Raw genomic sequence first — 21224 nt, 5'->3', positions numbered from 1 at the left:
GGTGTCTTGCTGTGTGTGTCTGTCTGAATTTTTTTATATTATATTTCTATATTTCTGATGCAGAACGTGTTATTGCATGGTTATATTAACACTTTCATTTAAGTAAATGGTCTGAATAGTTCCTTCACTACTGCTCTTGTATTATCTTTTACAAAATGATGAGCTGAATTAATTGTTCTCTTTTATTCTATGTATTTTGTGCCTTTCACACAGTGTAATGAATTAGTTTTCTTCTTGCCCTTTAAATGATGCCTTCACTGACTGCTGATCAGCCACGTATCGCCACGTTTGCGCGCAGGCGCAGTGCATCCACAGTTGTGTTCCGGGGTCGGTCAGTCAGTGTACACAGTGTCAAAAAAATCATCATTGTGTACATTTTTCTTCTCTTTTTTTACATATTTATCAAACGGAGCGCGGAGAGTGGGGTCTGAGGGTTTCTTTAGAAGGAGAGACGCTTTGAATACGGCACAGAGAGGACGTCTGTAAAGATGAACTTCTTCAGAGGAGTGATCGGCGGGCAGGCAGCCGGGCCGCAGCCGTCCGGAGCGGAGACGGTAGGAGACCAGCCCGGCTAGCTGCGGCTAGCTGCAGTTAGCTTCGATTTCACCACCGTGTATGCGACACACTGAGGCTCACCAAGAAAAAAATGTGTTTTGTACTGAAGGTTTATTAGTGTTTTCTTCCAAAAAAACACATAGATTGATTAAGACACCGGGCCATGCCTTAATAAGTGACAACAGTGAGCTAGTCAGAAGGCTAATTAGCTAACGTAGCAGATCTGTCATTCAGCAGCTGTGGGTCTGTCCATGACTTATCTACTGTATTTCTGCACGTAGCAGTGATGAGTGGAAAAATTAATGAAAGAAAACAGACAGTAAGGATTGTTTTGAGTGTCAACCTGCAATCGTTCACTCAACATTTGACTACAATACTTTAAACAATGAAGAATTCAAATATGCTCATATCGACCATGAGGGATAATAATAGGAAAGGAAATATATAGAAAATAGGCCTTCGTTTTTGATAGTATACAGTCTACATGCCATGTATGGTTGCAGCTAATGATTGTTTTCAGTAACGATTATTCTTCAATTTTAGTCAAACTGTGTCAGAAAATAGTGAAAATTCTCATCACCATGTCCATCACCATAGATATGTCCAATTTACAGCGTTATTAAATTAATACAAGCTGAGAATCCTCACAAGGTATAATCCTATCCTACTAAAACAATCAACATCTTCTACATGTGATGTATTTGTTTGCAGGACACATAATCAGATCTTTGTCTTTAGACATTCCTGTTTTGGCTGTTTAGAGATGTAGCTTGTCATTCCTGCAGAATTCCTGTGTGTTAAATTTTCATGTCATTGCTCTCTCAAAAAAGACATATGCATATATACATATAAATGAGGCAGAGTTGTGAACAAAAAAGTAATGATGATATCTGTATTGACAGATCCAGAAGCTGTGTGACAGGGTGGCCTCCTCAACGCTCCTAGAAGACCGCAGAGATGCTGTCCGGGCACTTAAGTCCCTCTCTAAGGTAAAGCATCAGAAGACAGTTGATGGAAAGAGGTGCAGTAGGAATACACTCACTTGCTAGTTTATTAGGTACACAAAGTGAAAACCCATACAGTCTAATTCAACAGTCCTGCAATAAATCCTTTATTCATGGAAGTCATAATGTTCGGCTTTTGATGAAACTGTTATAGAGAGGTGTTGATTCAACTTCATGATCATTTTGGAGTTTGTAGTGTCACTGGCTAGTGTTGGGTTTTACTGAGGGGTGTTTCTAATAACACCTGTCTTTATAAAAACCAGTTTGAATAAAAACTGAATATTAGAATTCAAATTATTATTATTATTATTTCAAAGGTGGTGATTTGTTGCTGGGTTACTGTATTTGATTGCATTACACGATTGCATGTTTTATCTAGGTGGACATAATAAACCATAAGCTGTGAATGTCTGATGGAGTTTGTTGGTAGAGAGCAGCTGCCTGCAAAGGAGAAATCTGCAGTGGAGTTTAATCCCTGTTGCCCTGCACTGTATTGTTATGTAAATTAATGGAGACATTTGTTTCCAATGTTTCCTCCGCTGTCACGTTGTTTTTTATGTAACATCAACAACCAATAATAGGGGTCATAGATAAAGGTCTCGTTTGTCAGACTCTGCTGATTAAAATGAACTAATCATTGGCACAGGCATTGACCAAGTCACCTCTCAGTTCTGTTCACTTTCAGTTTTGTCACTGACTGCCCCATCAACCATGAGTAATGAGTTTATCAGGCATGAATAAGGGACTTAGGAGGCACAGGGTTGCACATTAACAAGCAAGGATGTCAGCGCTGGTCAGGAACACAGAGATAGATGCGCAGACTTCCTGTATGTTACAAGAAAAACACTATAAAGTTCACCATTGTTATTTTTCTTTGTCTGCACAAAATGCTTTTGTCGATGATCTTATGAGTATTATTAAAAATGCATCTATTGGATTGTAAAGCAGTGAATGGTTTATATTTATGATATGCTGCAGTGTCATTAACTGTCCAGATCTCTCAGGCCATCCAGGACATGTCTGCTAGCTGTCCCCAGGTCAAATCTGAACATGGAAAAGCAGAATTCAGTTTTCATGCAACATGTAAACCTAAAGAAAACAACAATGGATCTTTAAAGTTAAAACTTAAAGGTTCTCTGATGCAATGATTTATTTCATCCATTTCCTGCACAGCACTGTAGCTGCCCCGTAGCTTTTGTTCGCCTCTGTTTTATCAGTTTTAGCTTATTTTTATGTTTTATTTTATTTTACCCTCATATTGTCATATTTATATGCGTGTGTTAATATTGCCTTGTTTTTCTTTTCTTTTGCTTTTAATTGCCTTGTTATTGACAGGTACTATAAAATTAAACTTTGTTTTGCCTTTTATCTGTTGTAGAAATATCGCATGGAAGTTGGCACACAGGCGATGGACCACTTGATTAACATATTGCAAACTGACAGGTATGTTCATGTAATGTTTGTGTTCGATCTGGTATCTGTCATGTTGAGAGCTTTGTGCCTGTTATTATAAAGTAATGTGTAGTAGGTGTTTTTTGTTGGACTCCAGATCTATTGACAATGAAACCTATGTTTCAGGTCTGACTCTGAAATCCTCGGCTATGCTTTGGACACACTGTATAACATCATCTGCAATGATGAGGAGGAAGAGCAAGGTATTAAACCCTCCCACAATTATCATAAATTACAAAATTCACCTTAAATTGAATGAATTATGTGTCTCCTGTAAATACTCTTGAATGACTGAGCCGTTGTTTTGTTTGCATGTGTAAAATGAGTTCAGTTCATGCGTGAGTTTGCACACCCCTTTTCTATACACTGATAATGAGTGCTTCATGTAAAGGTTCTCGTCTCTCTTTTCTCTTCCATGTTTTAACCCTACAGATGAATCAGAAGGTAAAACTCTTTGTCTGTGCATGATGCCACCCCCCCCCCTAACAGCCAGCAAGCAGCACTCACAAATCATAGGTTCTTCTTGGTTGGGATGTGGAAAAGGAGCACATTATTCTTTTTTATACTTCCTGCAGTATCCAGATTGAAAAAAATCTGGCTGTGTTTTGGTTGTTATTATTGGCATGTCTTCATGAGATTCAAGGCAGGTCATTTTCTACACTTCTTCAGAGTGGTTGAATGAGTGCTAGCTTTCGGGTGAGCTTTAAACTTCCTCTTCCCCCCCTGCCCTCACAGACGCAGTAACCCCTCTCCCTGTCTCAGGGAAGCATAAGAATGTTTCCGTGCCTGGTCAGTACTGAAACTAAGCCAAATGTGCAGTAGTTAGAGTACTACTAGAAAACTAACGTAACTAAAATCAGCAATAAAATGACTGGAAGATGTTTTGGTGGTAACAAGAATGCTTCACTAATGCCATCACATGCTCCAGCTTCTGTCTCTTAATAAGTCTTTTCTTTTTGTTCCTTAGTTTTCCTCACATTTTAATACCTGATTGTTTTTGCACTGCTGTGATGAAATTTTACACTTTAATTATTGAGTTGTTTTTTTTGTGTGTGTCTTCAGTATGTAGCAGTTTACCCAAATGACAAAAAACATATTTCCTCATCTTCCTCTGAATGTATCTAACAATGCAGAGAGTTTGTTTCATTTCCACAAGGGTTGTGATCAGTGGATTATTTACAGTAACAGAAACGTTGTTGATAACACCAGATGTTTCTGTTGGTTTAAGAAAATCTACATGAACGGATATTTTTTGGCTACATTATAAAATTTTTTAAGTGAACATGTTAGCAAAAAGTTGCTTATTTGCATATCCAACACACACACGGACGAAAACAGCTGCCTGCTGTAACTAGAAATAAAACCGATGAGAGTGATCCAAAACAGTGAGCTAAAAGACGCTAAAGAGTTTTGTAGAGCTGAGGAAAACTTTAGAGTCAGGGGATGTTTCTCTGTGGGTTCATCCCTTTCACATTACACACAGTCATCTGATCCATTGCTAATGTAAACATGTTGCAGCCTTAAATGTAATTTTCCAAAAATTTCTGTTCATCTTCATTATTCTGGGGTGGAAGTATAAATCTTACACTCAATGTGGACAGGATTAACATCACCATTTTACCATAGAAGCTGAATTTTACATTGAGCTGGTAAATGAAGGAGAGAAAATCTTCCAGCTGAGAAAACTGAGAGATCCATTTTAAAATACATGGACGTGGCTCCTGTAGGGATTTTAATTACAGGAGGACCAGCGAGTTCACTGAAAAAGTAATTTCAGCTGTAGCTATTACAGGGGAGAGGGTGAAAAATGACCCACATATGCGTCCCAGATAAGATTAAAGTCACTGACCAGCTCAGGTAGTTTTAAATTCACCCCACGAGGAGAATAAATCCCGTCCAAATGGGGCCTTAGAGATGGATTATATCAAAACATGGGTCAATAAATCTGAAACTATCTGCATGGCTTGATGACACTAGAGGTGAATGAGAAAACATGTTGTTTTGTAGTTTGTTGTAACAAACGCTTAGAGAGGAAATACCCTTGTGTTACTAAAGCTCTCAGTTCATCCCACATTAAATGTTTATTCCTCTGTGTCCTCCCGTCATCTGTGTGTCACCCCTTTTTTTCCCCCAGTAGGCGTGTTCACAAGTGTCACCCTGAGCATGTGCGCATTTATTGGACAGATTCACATATTTGTTGTAGCTTCATTGTTTAACAGCAGAAAACCAACATTGATTTCACACCATCTTGCAAGATTGTGAGAAGTTTCAGATCCAATATTGACTGCTGTCTAACTCAGGCTGATTGCTATGAACAAACCCCCTGGTCCCCCTCAGTAGAGAGACGTCTCCTGCTGTATTTCTGATTTCAGCTGTTGATCCCCCCTTTTCGCAGATGAGAACGCCCAGAAGCAGGCAGATGACCTGGGTGCCCTGTTTACAGACAAGTTCATCCAGGACCCTGAGCACGTGACCCTTCTGCTCACTCTGTTGGAGGTACTGAATTGTGTCTACTCCCGTGGCAAGACATCTGTGTTATCACATTTGTCCAAGCAGCTACCCATCAATGTATTCATGTGTTGTTGTGATTTTAGGAGTTTGACTTCCATGTGCGTTGGCCTGGGGTGAAGCTGTTGACTGCTCTGCTCAAGAACCAGGGTGTCCAGCTCCAGGGCGTCATTCTGGTCAGCCCCATGGGTGAGTTTATCCGCTCTGTACCTGCACCTTCAGTTTTTATAATCACATCTCTGCATGTCTTTTCTTGAGCCTCTTATTTTTCCTTTCATAGGTGTTTCCAGATTGATGGACCTATTGGCAGACTCTAGAGAAGTAATCCGCAATGATGTGAGTTCTTTTTTTCTTCTGTTTAAGCTTCCACTTTGTACTAAACCACATATGAAAGCCTGTTGTGGTCTTTACATCATGACAGTTAAATATCAGTGTAATACCACAACAACCAAACTTCCAGGAGATGCATGACAACCCGTGTTCCACCTTCCCACAGGGCTTGCTGTTGCTTCAGCAGTTGACTAAAGGAAATGCTGCCATTCAGAAAATAGTGGCCTTTGAGAACGCATTTGAGCGTCTCCTAGATATCATCACAGAAGAGGGCAGCAGCGACGGAGGTAAAAATTGTTGTAGATAAACCTATGTTCTTGGAAGTAGAATAAAATGGTTAGATTGTTGTTGATGTTGCTGCGATTTATATCCTGACCTGAACGGTCCTCCTCCCTGTGTGCAGGTATTGTGGTGGAGGACTGTTTGCTGCTGCTGCTCAACCTGCTAAAGAACAACAGCTCCAACCAGAACTTCTTCAAGGAGGGCTCCTACATCCAGAGAATGAAGCCCTGGTTCGAGGTCGGTGACGACAACTCTGGCTGGTCTGCGCAAAAAGTCACCAACCTCCACCTCATGCTGCAGGTAACCCGGGACCGTCATTTCGAACTGTTGCTCAAATCTCCAGATTATCAGTGCATCACGCTGATCAGTTTTCTGTTCCTAATCCCAGCTGGTGCGAGTCATGGTGTCTCCAGTGAACTCTCCTGGAGCTACATCCAGCTGTCAAAAGTCCATGTACCAGTGTGGCCTGCTGCAGCAGTTGTGCACCATCCTCATGGCCACTGGTGTGCCTGCTGACATCCTCACTGAGGTGATCATAATAATAATAATAATGATAAACCCAATACAGAGAACAGTTGCTCACTCAGGCCTGGCTACATTAAATAAAACTGTGTTCAAGCTTGTGATCTGGCCACTGTCTTTCAGACCATCAACACTGTATCAGAGGTTATCAGGGGCTCACAGGTCAACCAGGACTACTTTGCTTCTGTCAATGCTCCTTCAAACCCACCAAGGTAAGACAACAACCAGAGAGCCAGGATATTAAATCTCCCATACCCATCTGAATGGAAATCGAGCTAATGACCCCACTTCCTCTCTTCCTCATCTCTCCATAGACCGGCCATCGTGGTCCTGCTCATGTCCATGGTGAATGAGAGACAACCATTTGTGCTTCGCTGTGCTGTCCTCTACTGTTTCCAGTGTTTCCTCTACAAAAACCAGAAAGGCCAGGGGGAGATAGTGGCGACGCTGCTGCCCTCCACCATCGATGGTCAGTTACGCCGAGTTTAGAGTTTCATAAGTGGCCTTCAGTTGTTGTGCTATAGTTTTCTCGGGTTTGTAAACAGTTTGCACATCTCAGAATCAATCGTACCAATAGCAATCAACATTTTACTTGTGATAAAAATACTGCTTCTGCTCTGAGGGAAAAACCTGAGTAATCTTGAAGCCTCTTATTCCCGCCTTGAGCAATTAGAAGTTTGCGCTGAGGAATGAAAGGCGCCGCTGTTTCTAACTGTAAAACAAAATTAATGTAGGTTTATAGTTTTCCCAAGTAATTGTTTTATGGATTCAGCAAAACACTCACAGACTCTACAGGATGAAAATCTAGGATAGAAAATAGCATCACTGTATGAAGAGCATTTAACACACAAGTGGAGTGTTTTTTTTCTTTTTAAATAACGTGACCAATTAGACTCAAGTGAAAAGGCTTTCCTAATTAATCTGTATTGATTACCCAGAACACATCCTCATCTATATTTAGACCAGTGATATTATGTGAGACATTTATAAGACTTACAAATCCAGCGACTTGTTGCCATGTTTATTGGTGAAGAAGTATACTGTGCCTGTATATGGTATTTGAACATTTTTTGCAATCGCAGGTTGAAGGACCCAAACTATCTCAGTTTAGCTCTACTTACTTGTCAGTGAAGCGTAATTTGCAAAAAAAAAAAAAAATGTTTGCTGCCAAATTGGTGCAGTTTTTACTTTCTCCAAAGGTTTACAGAGTCAGGCCTGGAGCTGAATGGGACTCGATATTTCTGAACAGTCTAATCTTTGTAAAAGGTTTTGCATATTATCATAATCATAAGTGGACTGTTTTGTTTATTCTGCCTGATACCTTCAACTTTATGAACTCGCTCACTTTTTTTCCGCAGCCAACTCCATCTCAGCGGGCCAGCTGCTGTGCGGAGGCCTGTTCTCTGCAGACTCTCTGTCCAACTGGTGTGCGGCTGTGGCCTTGGCGCACGCCCTGCAGGACAACCTCACCCAGAAGGAGCAGCTGCTGAGGGTTCAACTCGCCACCAGCCTGGGCAAACCCCCCGTCTCTCTGCTGCAGCAGTGCACCAACATCCTCTCCCAGGTAGGACAGTGAAAAATGATGCTGCTTGAATGAAGCGGCTGCTGATAGGTTATGCGTGTGTGGGTAGCATAGGTTTGTGTAAAAACATACTCAAGTGTCAACAACAGTGAACAGAACAGTGTCACATTATTGTGGTTTTGCAGGGAGATAAGATCATCCGGCGGGTGAGTAAAGTGTGTGTGTACTTTGTCTGCGTGTGTGTTTTTTTTGGGCGGCACCTGTCCTGAATATTTTGGCTTGGCATCTGTAGTAGGGGTCTTGATGGCCCACGTGTTGGGGGGTCTTACTTCCCTTTAACTCTTTACTACCCCTCCTTCTTCCTCATAAGGGTGGCACACAGGTGCACTCCTCCACACAGATTTGGAAGCCCTAGTTGCTCTCAATGTTCACTGGTGGAGTGTGGGGAAGTTCACAAGTGGACACCCAAGAGAGGTTCAGAAAAAAGGAACACAGCAGTATCTCGGTCGATATCATCCTAACGCCTGCTTTGAGCTGTGACGTCGGACCGCTTGTCGTGCTGCAAAGCGTTTTCTGTCTGTTCAGGAAGTTTTGTGCTGCAGCGGCTTTTGGGCCTTTTCCTGTCCAAGTTCTTATTTACATGTACCTGCTTACAAATGTGGTTAAACTTTATACTTAGGAGAGGGTGAATCAGTTTTCACTGTGGGTTCATAGGGTTCTGAAATAGGTTTTTAATGTTCAGTGTTGAAATGAAGGCTGACATTATTCAGCCATGCTTAACCAACCCTCCTGGTTCTCCTGGCAGTTTCTCAGTTTAAATTAATGCATCCCTTGGAGTTGCCATTCTTCTGTTTTCCTCCCATTGTAGATTTCTGCAATGTGATGAATGGCAGGCTGCTAAATTGCATGAACTTAAAGTATGTGCACTTTCCTGGTTAAACTCCTGGTTATTGGTTGACAAACTCCTTGCTTTTAGCTATCTTGGTCTCAGGTGAGTGGAAAACTGTGCCCCTCTCCCTGGTACACGTTACTTTACTAAATAAATCCAGAAGAAGGAACGGGGGGGGGCCAGCATCCGGTGTAAGTGTAGGGGTCTGGCGTAATGCCTACTGACAAAGCAGGCGAGTGAGATCTTGATGAATGCACCACTGATGATGAAACTGGGCTCTTGGATCGTGGAATGCCACTTTCTGCTGGTTAAGCGGTCTGAGTAAGTAAGTAGCTTTATGCTCCTTCCAAACTGTTTTTTGGAGGATCAGTTAACGTCGGAAACCTCCCTCCCCCCACACCTCTCCGACATCAGATAAGGGGATCAGTGTCTAATCATTTCTGTAACTTTCTGAAACTAACAATCTGGCATTCACTTCACTCCGTGATTGGCCAGGTGTGTGGTGGTAAGAGAGGCTCTCCCTTTCAGGAGCTGCCGAGGATGAGGGGCACCGAGTGAGTTAGGGGGATACTTAAGATGAGTTCAAGGTGAATTAGAGGGTCCACTCTGTGACTCTGTTTTGCGGGGGAGTGTTGCCTGTGTCTCAGCAGTGATGAGCAGTTTGGGGAATCAGGCCTACTGGGTCTGATCGTAGGTTCTGTAATGACACGACTGATGCTTTGCGTTTTAATTACCAGACATGGACTATAATCAGTGAATGAGACAGTGGATAAGTTCACCTGGTACCTGAACACCATAGGCTAAAAATCAATAATGAATTTCATTGTTGAGTAATCGGATGAAGAAAAGAAGGACGCTGTCAACCTCATAGTAAACTGGATTAAATGATGGGGGAAGCTGTTGGACAGACCTGGTAAACCCAAATGTGCAATGAAGTTTAACTCCGAATATCTGACAATGGCAGCAGGGAAGAAATAAGAAGTCTTGTTGAAGAAGGAAGAAGAGACACCTGAATCAGCAGATGGGTGCAGGAAAGGCAGAGGGACTGCAGCTTCTGCAGTTATACAAACAAAAACGTCTGTGTCAGAGGAGTTTGTGGGAGACAGTGGAGAGTAACGTTTGCTGCCCTCGGTGAGCCTCGGTCTCTCTTCTGTATGTCTCGCCACCGTGGCGCATTATGTCGTCATGCTGGCGTCTGTGACTCTGTTACTATACAGACACAATAACTCAAGAACGATACATAGTAGAAAAGTTCATACTTTCATCACAGGTATTCCATGTGGAGTAGATGATTGGATTAGATTTTGCACCTTGCTGCATATATTCGCATATGAATTAGGGCTTTATAATTTATAATGGTATGTTGTGTCACGTTTTACCTTTATCACAAAATTGCAGCTCCTGTGATTTCCATATTACACTTGGCCATAATGCAATTTTGATAATTAATTATATTTCGATTAATTGTTCAGCCCTGATATAAATGAGGGAACACTGAATTCCCAGAAATTGCTCGAACTCCTTAACACTTTAAGTTGACACGTTCAGATGATACCAGATATGTGGCATAAAAGTGTAAAAAATCTTTGATAATAATGAGCCACTTGGAGCAATTAGGAAGAAACTGATTGGCACTGATGAAAACTCAAAAACAAAACATAATAGAGACTTCATCACAGGTACCTCATATGGAGTGGATCATTTAGACTTGCTTTGCTGCCTACATTTGCATATCAATGAGGTAAAACTGATTTTTGTTCTTGATGACAAACTACTTGCGCTGTGAGCATATGTGTTCTTCTTTCCATGGAAATCACGGCAGGACACAAGCCAAGTGACTCTTGTTAGAAAATGGTGAGCTTTAATTATTGGGTATTCAGATGAGTCAACAGGGTGTTATTTACTAGTGAGGGTAAGATGGAGCGAGAGAATGATCCGTGAACTGGCGTGGCATTTTCACTGATCTGCTGCAGTGTGGAAGGAGCTGAACCTGAAGGCAGAGCTCTTGATTTGCCAGTAAATCTTCATTCCAGCTCTCACTTTGTGGTCACTAACTCGGGGTTTAATGATTTGTAACAAAGAGACTGTAGATGCAAGCAGCAACAATTGGTTTTGCACACCGGTTTCTGAACAGGTTGCCTTCTGGACACTGGACCGTGAAGGTATTCCACACACGTCCAACCGGTAGGTGACCAGTCGGACCAGTGCAATACATTTGTATTGCCCCCACCTCAACACCTGCCTGTGATACCTTCCTGTTTGAGGGTTGACAAGACTGTGGTTAAGGTTAAAATAATGTGTGAATGTTGTGTCTAAATGGCTTTCTCTTAAAACCCACTGGAATGGTGGTTTTCAGTTTGAAAGGAGGGACAATTCTTCTGCGGTTTTAACCACAGTCGCTCACACAGACACAGAGAAGGGACCTGTGTTTGTTCGATTAATACTTGTGGTCATTTTCCTTTCTTTTTGTTTTCTTCTTCATTTTTGCATTACGTCAAATTTGGAGACAAAATCTGAAAAGGTGATTTCGTAAGTTTTTGCTGTATGGAATGCTGATAAGTTTTTACCCACACTGTCATTGCTCAGAGCGCCATCTTTTGTTTCACTACAGGAAAGAGGTCTGCGCTTCTTAAAGCATGTTGTGCATTAAGTGTTAATGCACCAGCTTATAACAGCTACAGTGTAGAGTGTACAGATTCTGCTCATCTCTGCACTGTGTTTAAATCTCTACTGATTTTTCAATTTACATTCCAGCTTCATGAAAATCATCCTTTCTTTTTTTTACTGTTGATTGAGATTAATTTTTCAAAACTGGCAAAAGTTTCCTATAAATATCCATTGGAACTCAACTTTTCTAAAGAGGAAGAACATCCAGGTTGAGGTCTGTTGTAGATCTTAAACCTCCTACATGCTTCTCAAAGCTGTTTTCATGGAAATGCATGATCACCTTTATATCACTTTTTACATTTTTTAAATTTTTATTACAGTTCCTTTTTCATTATCAAAAAACACATTTAATGGCTTTTGCTTTGCATGTGCTTAAAGCTGGAAACAATAGCATTTCAATTGCAGTTTCAGAATGTTTTGATCATCAATTATTTGCAGAATGAAAATTAGAAACCACAAAATACTAGAAAATTGTGAACTTGAGGAATACCTGATGGTTGAATGTAAAGTGTTTTTTTAGGCTTGAAAGACGTTGATTTCCTGTGACAGAACTGCATGCTCTGGGGAACGAAACCTTGTTTGAATATACTGAATGTATTAATTCTAAATGTGTGCTAGTCTTTTGTTTGTGTTATTAACTACTAATGATTGATGTGATTGAGGTGCTTCAGATTAACGTGGAGTGATTTACTTTGTCAGTATTTTTTGTTGAGTTGCACTTTTTTTTTTTTCCTTTTACCTGCAACAAGTCTGGATGGGAAGAAAACTTGGCCCATCAGAAATGTTGCATAAATATTGTTCTAACAAAATCAACTTTTGTTGCCATTTTATCTGCGCTTTTCTTTTTGCTGTTTGAATTTTAAACATTGGCATTCATTTTGTTGGATTTCTTTATGGTTGCACACTCAGCAAATGCCAATTATAAGTTGCTCTTTAAAGAAATTACAAAAATTATTGCTTAATTGATCTTCCAATCTGGACTTAATCTAAAAGTTTACGACAAGAATTAAAATTCTAATAAATCATAATATTGGGTGCCATTCTGATACTGGTTATGAACATGTGCTATGATGTACATAAACTCCCACATGTAACATCTGGTTCTTTATCATCTAAACTCGAGATGTTTTAATATCTCTATAATGACATATTTGGTCTTCATAGGATTCTCATCAGCAGGTGTTTTTTTCTCTCATTTCAGATGCATATGTTGACCTGTTGTTGATGTTTTGCTCTACAGGGCAGTAAAGTACAGACGAGGGTGGGCCTCCTCATGCTGCTGTGCACGTGGATCAGCAACTGTCCGATTGCTGTCACACACTTTCTACACAATCAGGAAAATGTTCCCTTTGTATCCTTGAGGCAGCTCACAAGCCACCTGTCGGCGCCATTACAAGCTTTAGAAATTCTGATACCAACTTACACACTTGAAACCAGACCCCTTAGGATCCCATCCCTAATCCCTAACGTACAGTAACTGCAAGTGTTGAATGAATCCTTGACTTGGTGCCTCCTGTAGCTGACGGCTCAGATCTCAGAGAACCTGGGAGAGGATGAAAGGCTGGTTCAGGGCCTGTGTGCGCTGCTTCTCGGCATCTGCATCTATTACAACGACAACTCACTGGAGAACTACACCAAGTAAGCGTCTTTGACCCAGTTCACACACTTTGATTTGCTACACAGAGGGTGAATGTGTAGTGTTTCAGACTTTGCATATGCACACTTATTTATATATGAACACAAGAAAACAGAATATTATAATAAATCAAATCAGTTCTTGTTGTCTGATGAGTTTACAAACCTAGTGTCCATGCTGTTAATTAATCAGATTTCTCCCCTATCCACAGACATATTGGAGCAGCATTGGTATATTTTAAGTGTATTTTAGTTCATATGTGCAGCTGTGGCTCAGGTGGTAAAGCGAATTGTCAATTAATCGTGGATGAGAGATTCACATATTTGATATATGATGTATTTAGTAAAGTGAAAGTGTGATTCTTTTAGTGGGAAAGTCATTCGTGATCACTTGCTGTTGTTATGCTTTACAGTTTGTAAGAGTTGGATCAGTACAGTTTTCCTTTCCTTGCTTTACTTTGCTGATGCAGGGATACATCCGCTGCCATTTGCACTGGTGCTTTTTTAAAGGCGAAGGCTGGTCACACTAAATATTGATTTGAATTAGATTTTTCTGCTCACTGCACTTTGTATAAAGTTAATTGATTAATTAAAGCATCCTCACCAAAACCTTTGCACAGTACTACATGTCAATCAAACGATGGTGTGCCGTTCAGATGACAGTGCTACCTGACTTGTTTTTGATCACTGATTTGAAAACCGACTGAGACTCTGTAGAGGAAAAGCACAGTTTCATCTTGTGATGTGTGTTTGAATCAAACAAACATCCTGCTGAGGAAACTGACTCATTCAGTGTGTCACTAGTCATGTTGTTTCAAGAGATTTGTATTTCAGTCAGTTTTAATTGAATTCTATGGTGCCGACAGACGGCTACAAGTAGTGACCTTTCATCTCACTTCAGTGTCTACTTTGTTACTACAGGAATGTTTTTCCAGGCCTGAGCCCTTTTTGTGCAATTAGTGTGCACCTACAGTTTGTTTACAGTTATAAATGTGTATATGGTGAGAAGTAATCAGGTGTGTCTTGCAGAAATGTTAACCAGGGGGTTCTTCCTGATGAAGATGAAGCGAACTGAGCTTCTGTTTTCATCTACCATTTGTGACTTTAAAGACTTCCCCTGTCCCCTCTGTCCTCCTCAGAGAGAAACTAAAGCAGCTGATCGAGAAGCGCATCGGAAAGGAAAACTTTGTAGAGAAACTCGGCTTCATCACCAAGCATGAGCTGTACTCGCGGGCGGCCCAGAAGCCGCAGCCTGTCTTCCCGTCTCCAGAGCAAATGCTGTTCGACCATGAGTTCACCAAGCTGGTCAAAGAACTAGAGGGTCAGTCAGAGACATTTTTTTTATTTATTATTTTAGTCTGCCAGTGATGATACCTTTCTTATTACAGTTGTCAGTTTTCATGAGGTTTTAAGAATAATCTTTACCCCTCTACTCTACCCAGGTGTCATCACGAAAGCAGTTCACAAATCCAGCGAGGAGGAGAAGAAGGAAGAGGAGGTGAAGAAGACATTAGAGCAACATGACAACATTGTAACTCAGTACAAAGAGCTGATCAGAGAACAGGTGAACAGACTCATCCACACTTACACACTTATACATAGGCAAAGAGCTAAGTAGTAGAAGTGCCATTTTGAGTTCTACATGTGGTTTGTTTTTAATTTGTGTGCATTTGATGTTATTTGTATTCGATGTGCTGTCCTGTTGACTGTGCTGCTTTAACTGTGTGATCTTCAGGATTCTCAGATCCAGGAACTCAAAGAGCAGGTAGCATCCATGACTTCTCAGAACGAACAGAAGCAAGCTACGATCACTCAGCAGCTGTCCCAGATCCAGCAGCACAAAGACCAGTACAACATCCTGAAGCTAAAATTAGGTGGGTTCACCTCACAGCTGCTTGTTGTGTCCTCTAGAAAGAATAGGAGTTGAAGAAGAAGTTGTACGTTTCTGTTTTTTGTTTTTTTTTAAAACATGAACCAGTGTAAGTCATGAATGGAGAGGATTACTTTGATAGTCATGTATGGGTTTGATTTAGCAAATGTTATGTGTAGTAAATGTGCTAAAGGACACCTATATATATTAACAGCCTGGCCCTTGTTTTTATTAGTTAGTTACATTTTACTGCCTCATCCCTGAGATATGGAGCGACAGTGATATGCAGCGATATCCCTAGATAGCAGATACAGTTTTACAACAGAGCACATGAGGCAACCCCCCCCACACACACACACACACACACACACACACACACACACACACACACACACACACACACACACACACACACGATCCGAGAGGTTTTAAAGGAACAGCTCAGTATTTTGGGAAATAAGCTTATTCGCTTTCTTTTACAATCAGAAACAGTTTGTGGTTTTAGAGAAGTTTCTTGTTCCAACTATCTCTTGGCAAACAGTTACAGCGAGTTACTCTCTTTAAAACCTCAGATTGTCATGTTTTACATTGTTCTTTGTTTACAGATTAAACAAACAGAATACCACATTTTAATTTGTGAGATTACAGGTACTGGCCGCGTGTTTTTTTTTTTTTTTTTTTTTTTTTTTTACTCCAGAGGAAGCCTGCTTCCATCCAAAAAAGCGATTAAGCACATGTCCTAAAATATCCCTTTAAACAAGCCAACAGTCCAACTATATTATGTAAACCACTTATTGGGAAAATGAAAATAAAAGTGAATGCACCAGAAATGTCCATCAGGCTGGTTGAGCTTATGCGGTTTTCTTGTTTCTCTGTAGTAACTCTGAGTGTAGCGGAGTCCACCATGACATATCTGAGAGATTTATGGTCATGTATTTAGACTTACACAACCTGTAGCTGCTTTTGCACTATGCACATGTAAACATACCTTATGATGATCAGTAGAGATGTAACATCAACATTCAACTCACAGTTCAGTTTTGAGTCTTCACATTTGAATTGTGTGTGTGTGTGTGTGTGTGTGTGTGTGTCTGTGTGTGTCTGTGTGTGTGTGTGTGTGTTTGTCTGTGTTTGTCTGTGTGTGTCTGTGTGTGTCTGTGTGTGTGTGTGTGTCCACCTTCAGGTAAGGAGAACCAGAGTCAGTCTAACAGCCAGGGAGACGTCTCTCAGGTGAACGGGCTGCAGACAGAAGAGCTGATTCAGCTCAAAGAGGAGGTGGAGGAGCTGCGCAAGCAACACACACTCCTGCAAACACAACTCGATGACAAAGACGCACTCATCAACACCCTGGTTAGTAACTGTCTACGTGTGCGTGTATTTGTGTAAGCTTCAGGTGGTGATGGAAAACACACTCCTCCAGACCCCGCTCGGTGACACCCTTGGGAGTGTTTCGCAAACAGCACCAGTGGTCACTGTTCAACCACCTGAGTGTGATTGAGTGGTAGACAAACTGTCCTCCATGTCAACCCCTGTTCCCAGAACAACTGTTGACATTACTACACAATTTATGTTTAGTTTGTCTGGTCTAATCAGAGCCATACACAGAACATAAACAGCAGATAGACTTTGAATAATACATGACATATAACGGACATTACATTACAGCAGTAGATGTCAACTACAGTTTTCAAGCAAACAACTTATGACAGACAATTACAACAGAATTTCCAACCGTACTAGAGCTTCTTAGAAACACTTCCCAGGGGAGCACAATTTTATTTTTTGTCACATATTTTTTTTCTGAATTAAAGCTGTAATTAATTTGTTAGTTCATTGACAGAAAATTAATCAGCATCTTTTTGGTAATTGGTTAATTGTTTTAAGTTAGTTTTTAAGCAAAAACTCTGTTGGTCAGACAAGACAAGATGTTTTAAGATGCTGCCTTTGCCTCTGGGAAACTGATGGACATTTTTCACAATTTCCTGACATGAATATAAACAAAACAATTCAACAAGAAAATAATCAGCAGATTAATCATCAATGAAACTAGCTGTTGTTCTGAATGTTATATTACAATTAGAACTGGATGTAGAGTTTTACCCCATCACAGTAAAAATGGCTGGTGATTTATGATTTCACTGTGTGTGTGTCTGCAGAGGTCAGAGGCGGCGCAGACAGCAGAGGGTTCAGCAGGAGGATCAGAAAACACAGAACTACTCAAGGTGGGCTTCATCATCACTGTACACTTTTCCCCAGTTTGAGTGAAACATACAGTAGCAGTCCAAAGTTTTGACACGCTGTGTGTCCACACTTTTGACTGGTACTGTATGTTCTGTTTCTGATACTAACACTTGAAAAGTTAAAGAGAATGAATTTTACCTGTGTCTCCTGTGTATAACGATGAGTTTGGCATTATTCTGTATTCACCTTCCTGTCAACAAAACCCATGAAAAGACCAAAGCCAACGTGTGTTAGTCTGTCTCAGGACTGTCTGAATACCTTCTGAACGTCTTGGCTACTGTATGTCCTCCTGACTGCCGTAAACAATAACATTTTTTTCTTTTTTTGGTGAACTCTGCAGAAACCCTGAGACAGTGTTTATGATACTGACTCAAAATAAACTGCAGTGCCCACGTTCATGGTAAAGAAGGAACATTTCATCCAGTGTGACAGTTGAGAGATCATTAACCATCAGCCATTAACAATGGAGCTCTGTGGCCCAGATGAATCAGATACACAGACAGTACTTGTTAGTAAGATCAGATCACAGTTGGTTTTGGTCTTTGGCAGTACAGAAAATGTTCACTATATTCCAGCCTTATTCATAAAACTTCAATTTTACATTTTTACTTTTTTTTTTGTGTTAAATTTGTTGCAGGAGCTGGAGGCTTTGAGGAGTCAGGTTCAGTCCCAGTCAACAGAAATCAACCAGCTTCAGACAGAGAGGGAAGAACTGCTCAGAAGAGCTGAGGCCGGGGTAAATATCGTGCAAATATTACAGTTTGTGCCAAAAAATATCACATTATTCTTAACAGATAGTAAATGAATGAACCTTTCGTCTGGTTTCTCTCAGTCCTCAGACGTAGTCCACAGCAGTGACGGCTCATTAGACACAGCCAAGATGGCAGAACTTGAGAGCAGACTTGCAGCACAGATGACCGAAACAGAGAGACTCAAGGTGTGTGGAATATCTGTGCAACGATATGTCTGTGCTCTGTCAAACGTTACACTTTACCTCCAGTTTTTATATAACAACAATCTCAGCTTTTTTCGTGGATTCTATCATATGTGTTTAGGGAAGACAGATTAAAAAAAAAAAAAACCTCATTCGCTATCCTTCTTCTTCACTGATTCAGGAGGAGACAAAGAGCTTGTCGGGGAGCCGGGCTGACCTGGAGCAGCAGCTGGCTTCAGCCACCAGCACGGTGGCCATCCTGCAGACGGAGAAAGCAAAGCTGCAGACGGAGGTTCAAGAGTCCAAGAAGGAGCAGGACGACCTGCTGATGCTGCTGGCAGACCAGGATCAGAAAATCCATAGCCTCAAACAGAAACTCAAAGACCTGGGAGAGACGGTAGACAAACGATCAGTATTACATTTTTCTAAACTCATCAGGACATAGAGGAGTTTGAACTTGGACTGCCATGTTATCATCATCGTTCAGTGTGCCGGGAAACGGTGGTGATGTGAGTTAGTGAAAAATAGGTCGACTGATTAACTGTAAAACACAGGAGTAAAATAATATAAAGTAACGTTTCACTTCAAATAACCTGAAGTTTTTTATAACACTATTGCCACATCAGCTGGGGATACCTTTGTTAAATGTAGGTCTTTTTTCTTAAAGGGGATTAATAAGCGATTGTTGTGCCGATTACTTTATGATTTAATGTTTGGGAGATAAAATCCCATAGCCTGTGCTTGTCAAAAAACAGACAGACAGACTTTTGTCACAATTAAAATACAAAAATTTTAATATGAAGTAACCACATGATAAAATGCAGTACAATTGTCTTAACAAATCAAATGATAGCTAGTGCTGTAGATTTTAAATACACAGTTTCTATTGACAAAAACGAACAAAAATCGAAAACAAAATCAAACTTTAATGCCAAATTAACACTGATTGAATGATGTTTCTCATCGTTTAGCTTCTGATTAAAATATTAATATTGTGTTGCTGTGAGCGCACAGTTGTTACTGCAGGTGTCTTAGACTCAGATCCTCTCTCGTTTGGACGATGACATCTGGACGAGGACGCTGTTCAGAGAGATTTTCGTCAGAAAATCAAGCTGAAACTGTAAAACTTAGGGGGACAAAAGAAGATTTTGAAAAGAAAAGTGGAAATTACACCCTTGCAGTCATTCATATCTGACTGTCAAAAACACCAGTGTATATTGGTGGAAACAGTTAAATGCTGGGTGTCTTTGTAGATTTCAATAATCTTAATGTCTCAGCTCGACCAGTGAACTGTGGTGGTAGTTGTTGGAAGTAGAGATATCATGACCAGTGAGTTTTACCATGGAGGAATAACTACTTGGCCGTGTTTTGTCTGTTTGCTTTAGTTAGACTGTGACCCTTTCCTTACAGGTGGAAGATGAAGACGACCTCGACGCCAGGGAACAAACGGATGATGATGAAGAGGAGGAGGAGGAGGAGGAAGATGAGGACTAAAGAAAAACACTGACAGAAAAAAAGGGAGAGATGGGAATTTGTCTGCCAGCAGGCAAGAAAAGACTTTACAGAAACACACGAGAGAAACTCAAGAGTAGGACTAATATACTGAAGGAGTTTCTTTATCCAGCTGCCATGCTATCTTCTATTTTCTTTACCCCTGGTCATCACATGCATTTGTTGAGGATAAAGTGCTTCTGTCCAAGATTCCAGCTTTCAGTGACGGCTAAAACCTTTGAACATGTCAGTGCATTCATCTCTGCTACTTTTCCCATCAGTTTGTGATGGATTTTACCAGTCTTGTGGTTATTGTAACGTATTGTCATATAGTTTCTAATCACGCTAGGTTAATTTTAACGCACAAGAGTTACCCGGAACATTTACGGAGGAGGATTTCAAATGTAGCAAAAAATGCAACTATGGACAGATTTAATGTAATTCTCATTTTCTCATAAACGTGCGGGTGAGCTCTATCGGGCGGCTTTTTTCCCATCCTGCACTCCTGCTCTCACCAGACGTACAATGCATTAGGATCACCCGCAACATGTCACTGTGCTGCACCCTGAAATTTCACACCCCAATCAGTTCGAGTTCAGTGTTACAGTATTCGTTCTGTTTTGACGACACAACCTAACTGCTCTACAATATGCTGCAAAACACTGAGAGAAAAGATGTAAAGACAAAAAAGGTATTTTTGCAACTTTTTGTCCAGTACTGGCATCCAGCTTCTGTATGATATTGTGTAACTTATCAATTTATGAGCCACATTGAAATGAATAAAGAATCTATCGGTCTGTATGCCTGTATGGAGACATAATTGTAGATAAATTAAATTTTACTAAATCCACAATGAGACTTTTGTATTTATATTTGCAGGATTCTTTTTTGTCTGAATATTTGGCCTGATCACTTTTAAAAGTCCAGTATCATATCAACACAAATATGACGCCTATGTTTCAGTATGTTTCTGGCATTGTTATGTCCTGGATACTTTAGGATTAAATCATTCATTTAACAGGGTTTGGCTTTAATTAGATAAATAAAAAAATAAAAACATTTTCAAGTTAAAGCAAGATGTTTTCCAGGATATTGTGGTGTCACAGAACTCGGATCAGCTTTTCAAGAGTTGGTATATTTTTGCGCTTCATTGGTCATTAGTTAGTTTCTAACTGAACTGTTTCTGAAAGGCACAAAGCTTCTGGTTCCATTTTTCAGAAAAAAGCTCCTCTGAGAAAACTTGTTTTGTTTGTGCACATGTGGAGGCTGCAGGAACAAACCCCGCTACACCCCAGGGAGAATTTTGAAGCCAAACAACTTGT

At 40.5% G+C, this 21224-nt stretch overlaps 1 protein-coding gene across 5 annotated transcripts; it reads left to right on the top strand.

The window, feature by feature from the left end:
* The first annotated feature begins 310 nt into the window (after positions 1-310).
* On the top strand, positions 311-20755 carry uso1 (USO1 vesicle transport factor). 5 transcript variants are annotated; one of them, XM_056372104.1, is made up of 26 exons: positions 311-554; positions 1458-1544; positions 2938-3002; positions 3138-3214; positions 3747-3800; positions 5407-5507; positions 5606-5708; positions 5800-5855; positions 6016-6136; positions 6253-6431; positions 6520-6660; positions 6777-6865; positions 6968-7122; positions 8012-8217; positions 8361-8381; positions 12972-13082; positions 13251-13369; positions 14506-14687; positions 14809-14930; positions 15102-15240; positions 16420-16586; positions 17393-17458; positions 18115-18213; positions 18310-18414; positions 18593-18808; positions 19822-20755. In XM_056372104.1, the coding sequence occupies exons 1-26, from the start codon at positions 489-491 to the stop codon at positions 19903-19905; spliced, it is 2931 nt and encodes a 976-aa protein (XP_056228079.1). In that variant the 5' UTR covers positions 311-488; the 3' UTR covers positions 19906-20755. The 5 variants fall into 5 exon arrangements, with proteins under 5 accessions (XP_056228079.1, XP_056228081.1, XP_056228082.1 ...); XM_056372106.1 differs by lacking the exon at positions 3747-3800 and adding an exon at positions 3444-3455; XM_056372107.1 differs by lacking the exon at positions 3747-3800.
* Positions 20756-21224: the final 469 nt, after the last annotated feature.

Source organism: Seriola aureovittata, chromosome 3 (assembly GCF_021018895.1).
Source record: "Seriola aureovittata isolate HTS-2021-v1 ecotype China chromosome 3, ASM2101889v1, whole genome shotgun sequence".
Lineage (NCBI taxonomy): Eukaryota > Metazoa > Chordata > Actinopteri > Carangiformes > Carangidae > Seriola > Seriola aureovittata.
This window is presented reverse-complemented; position numbering and strand designations above follow the sequence as displayed.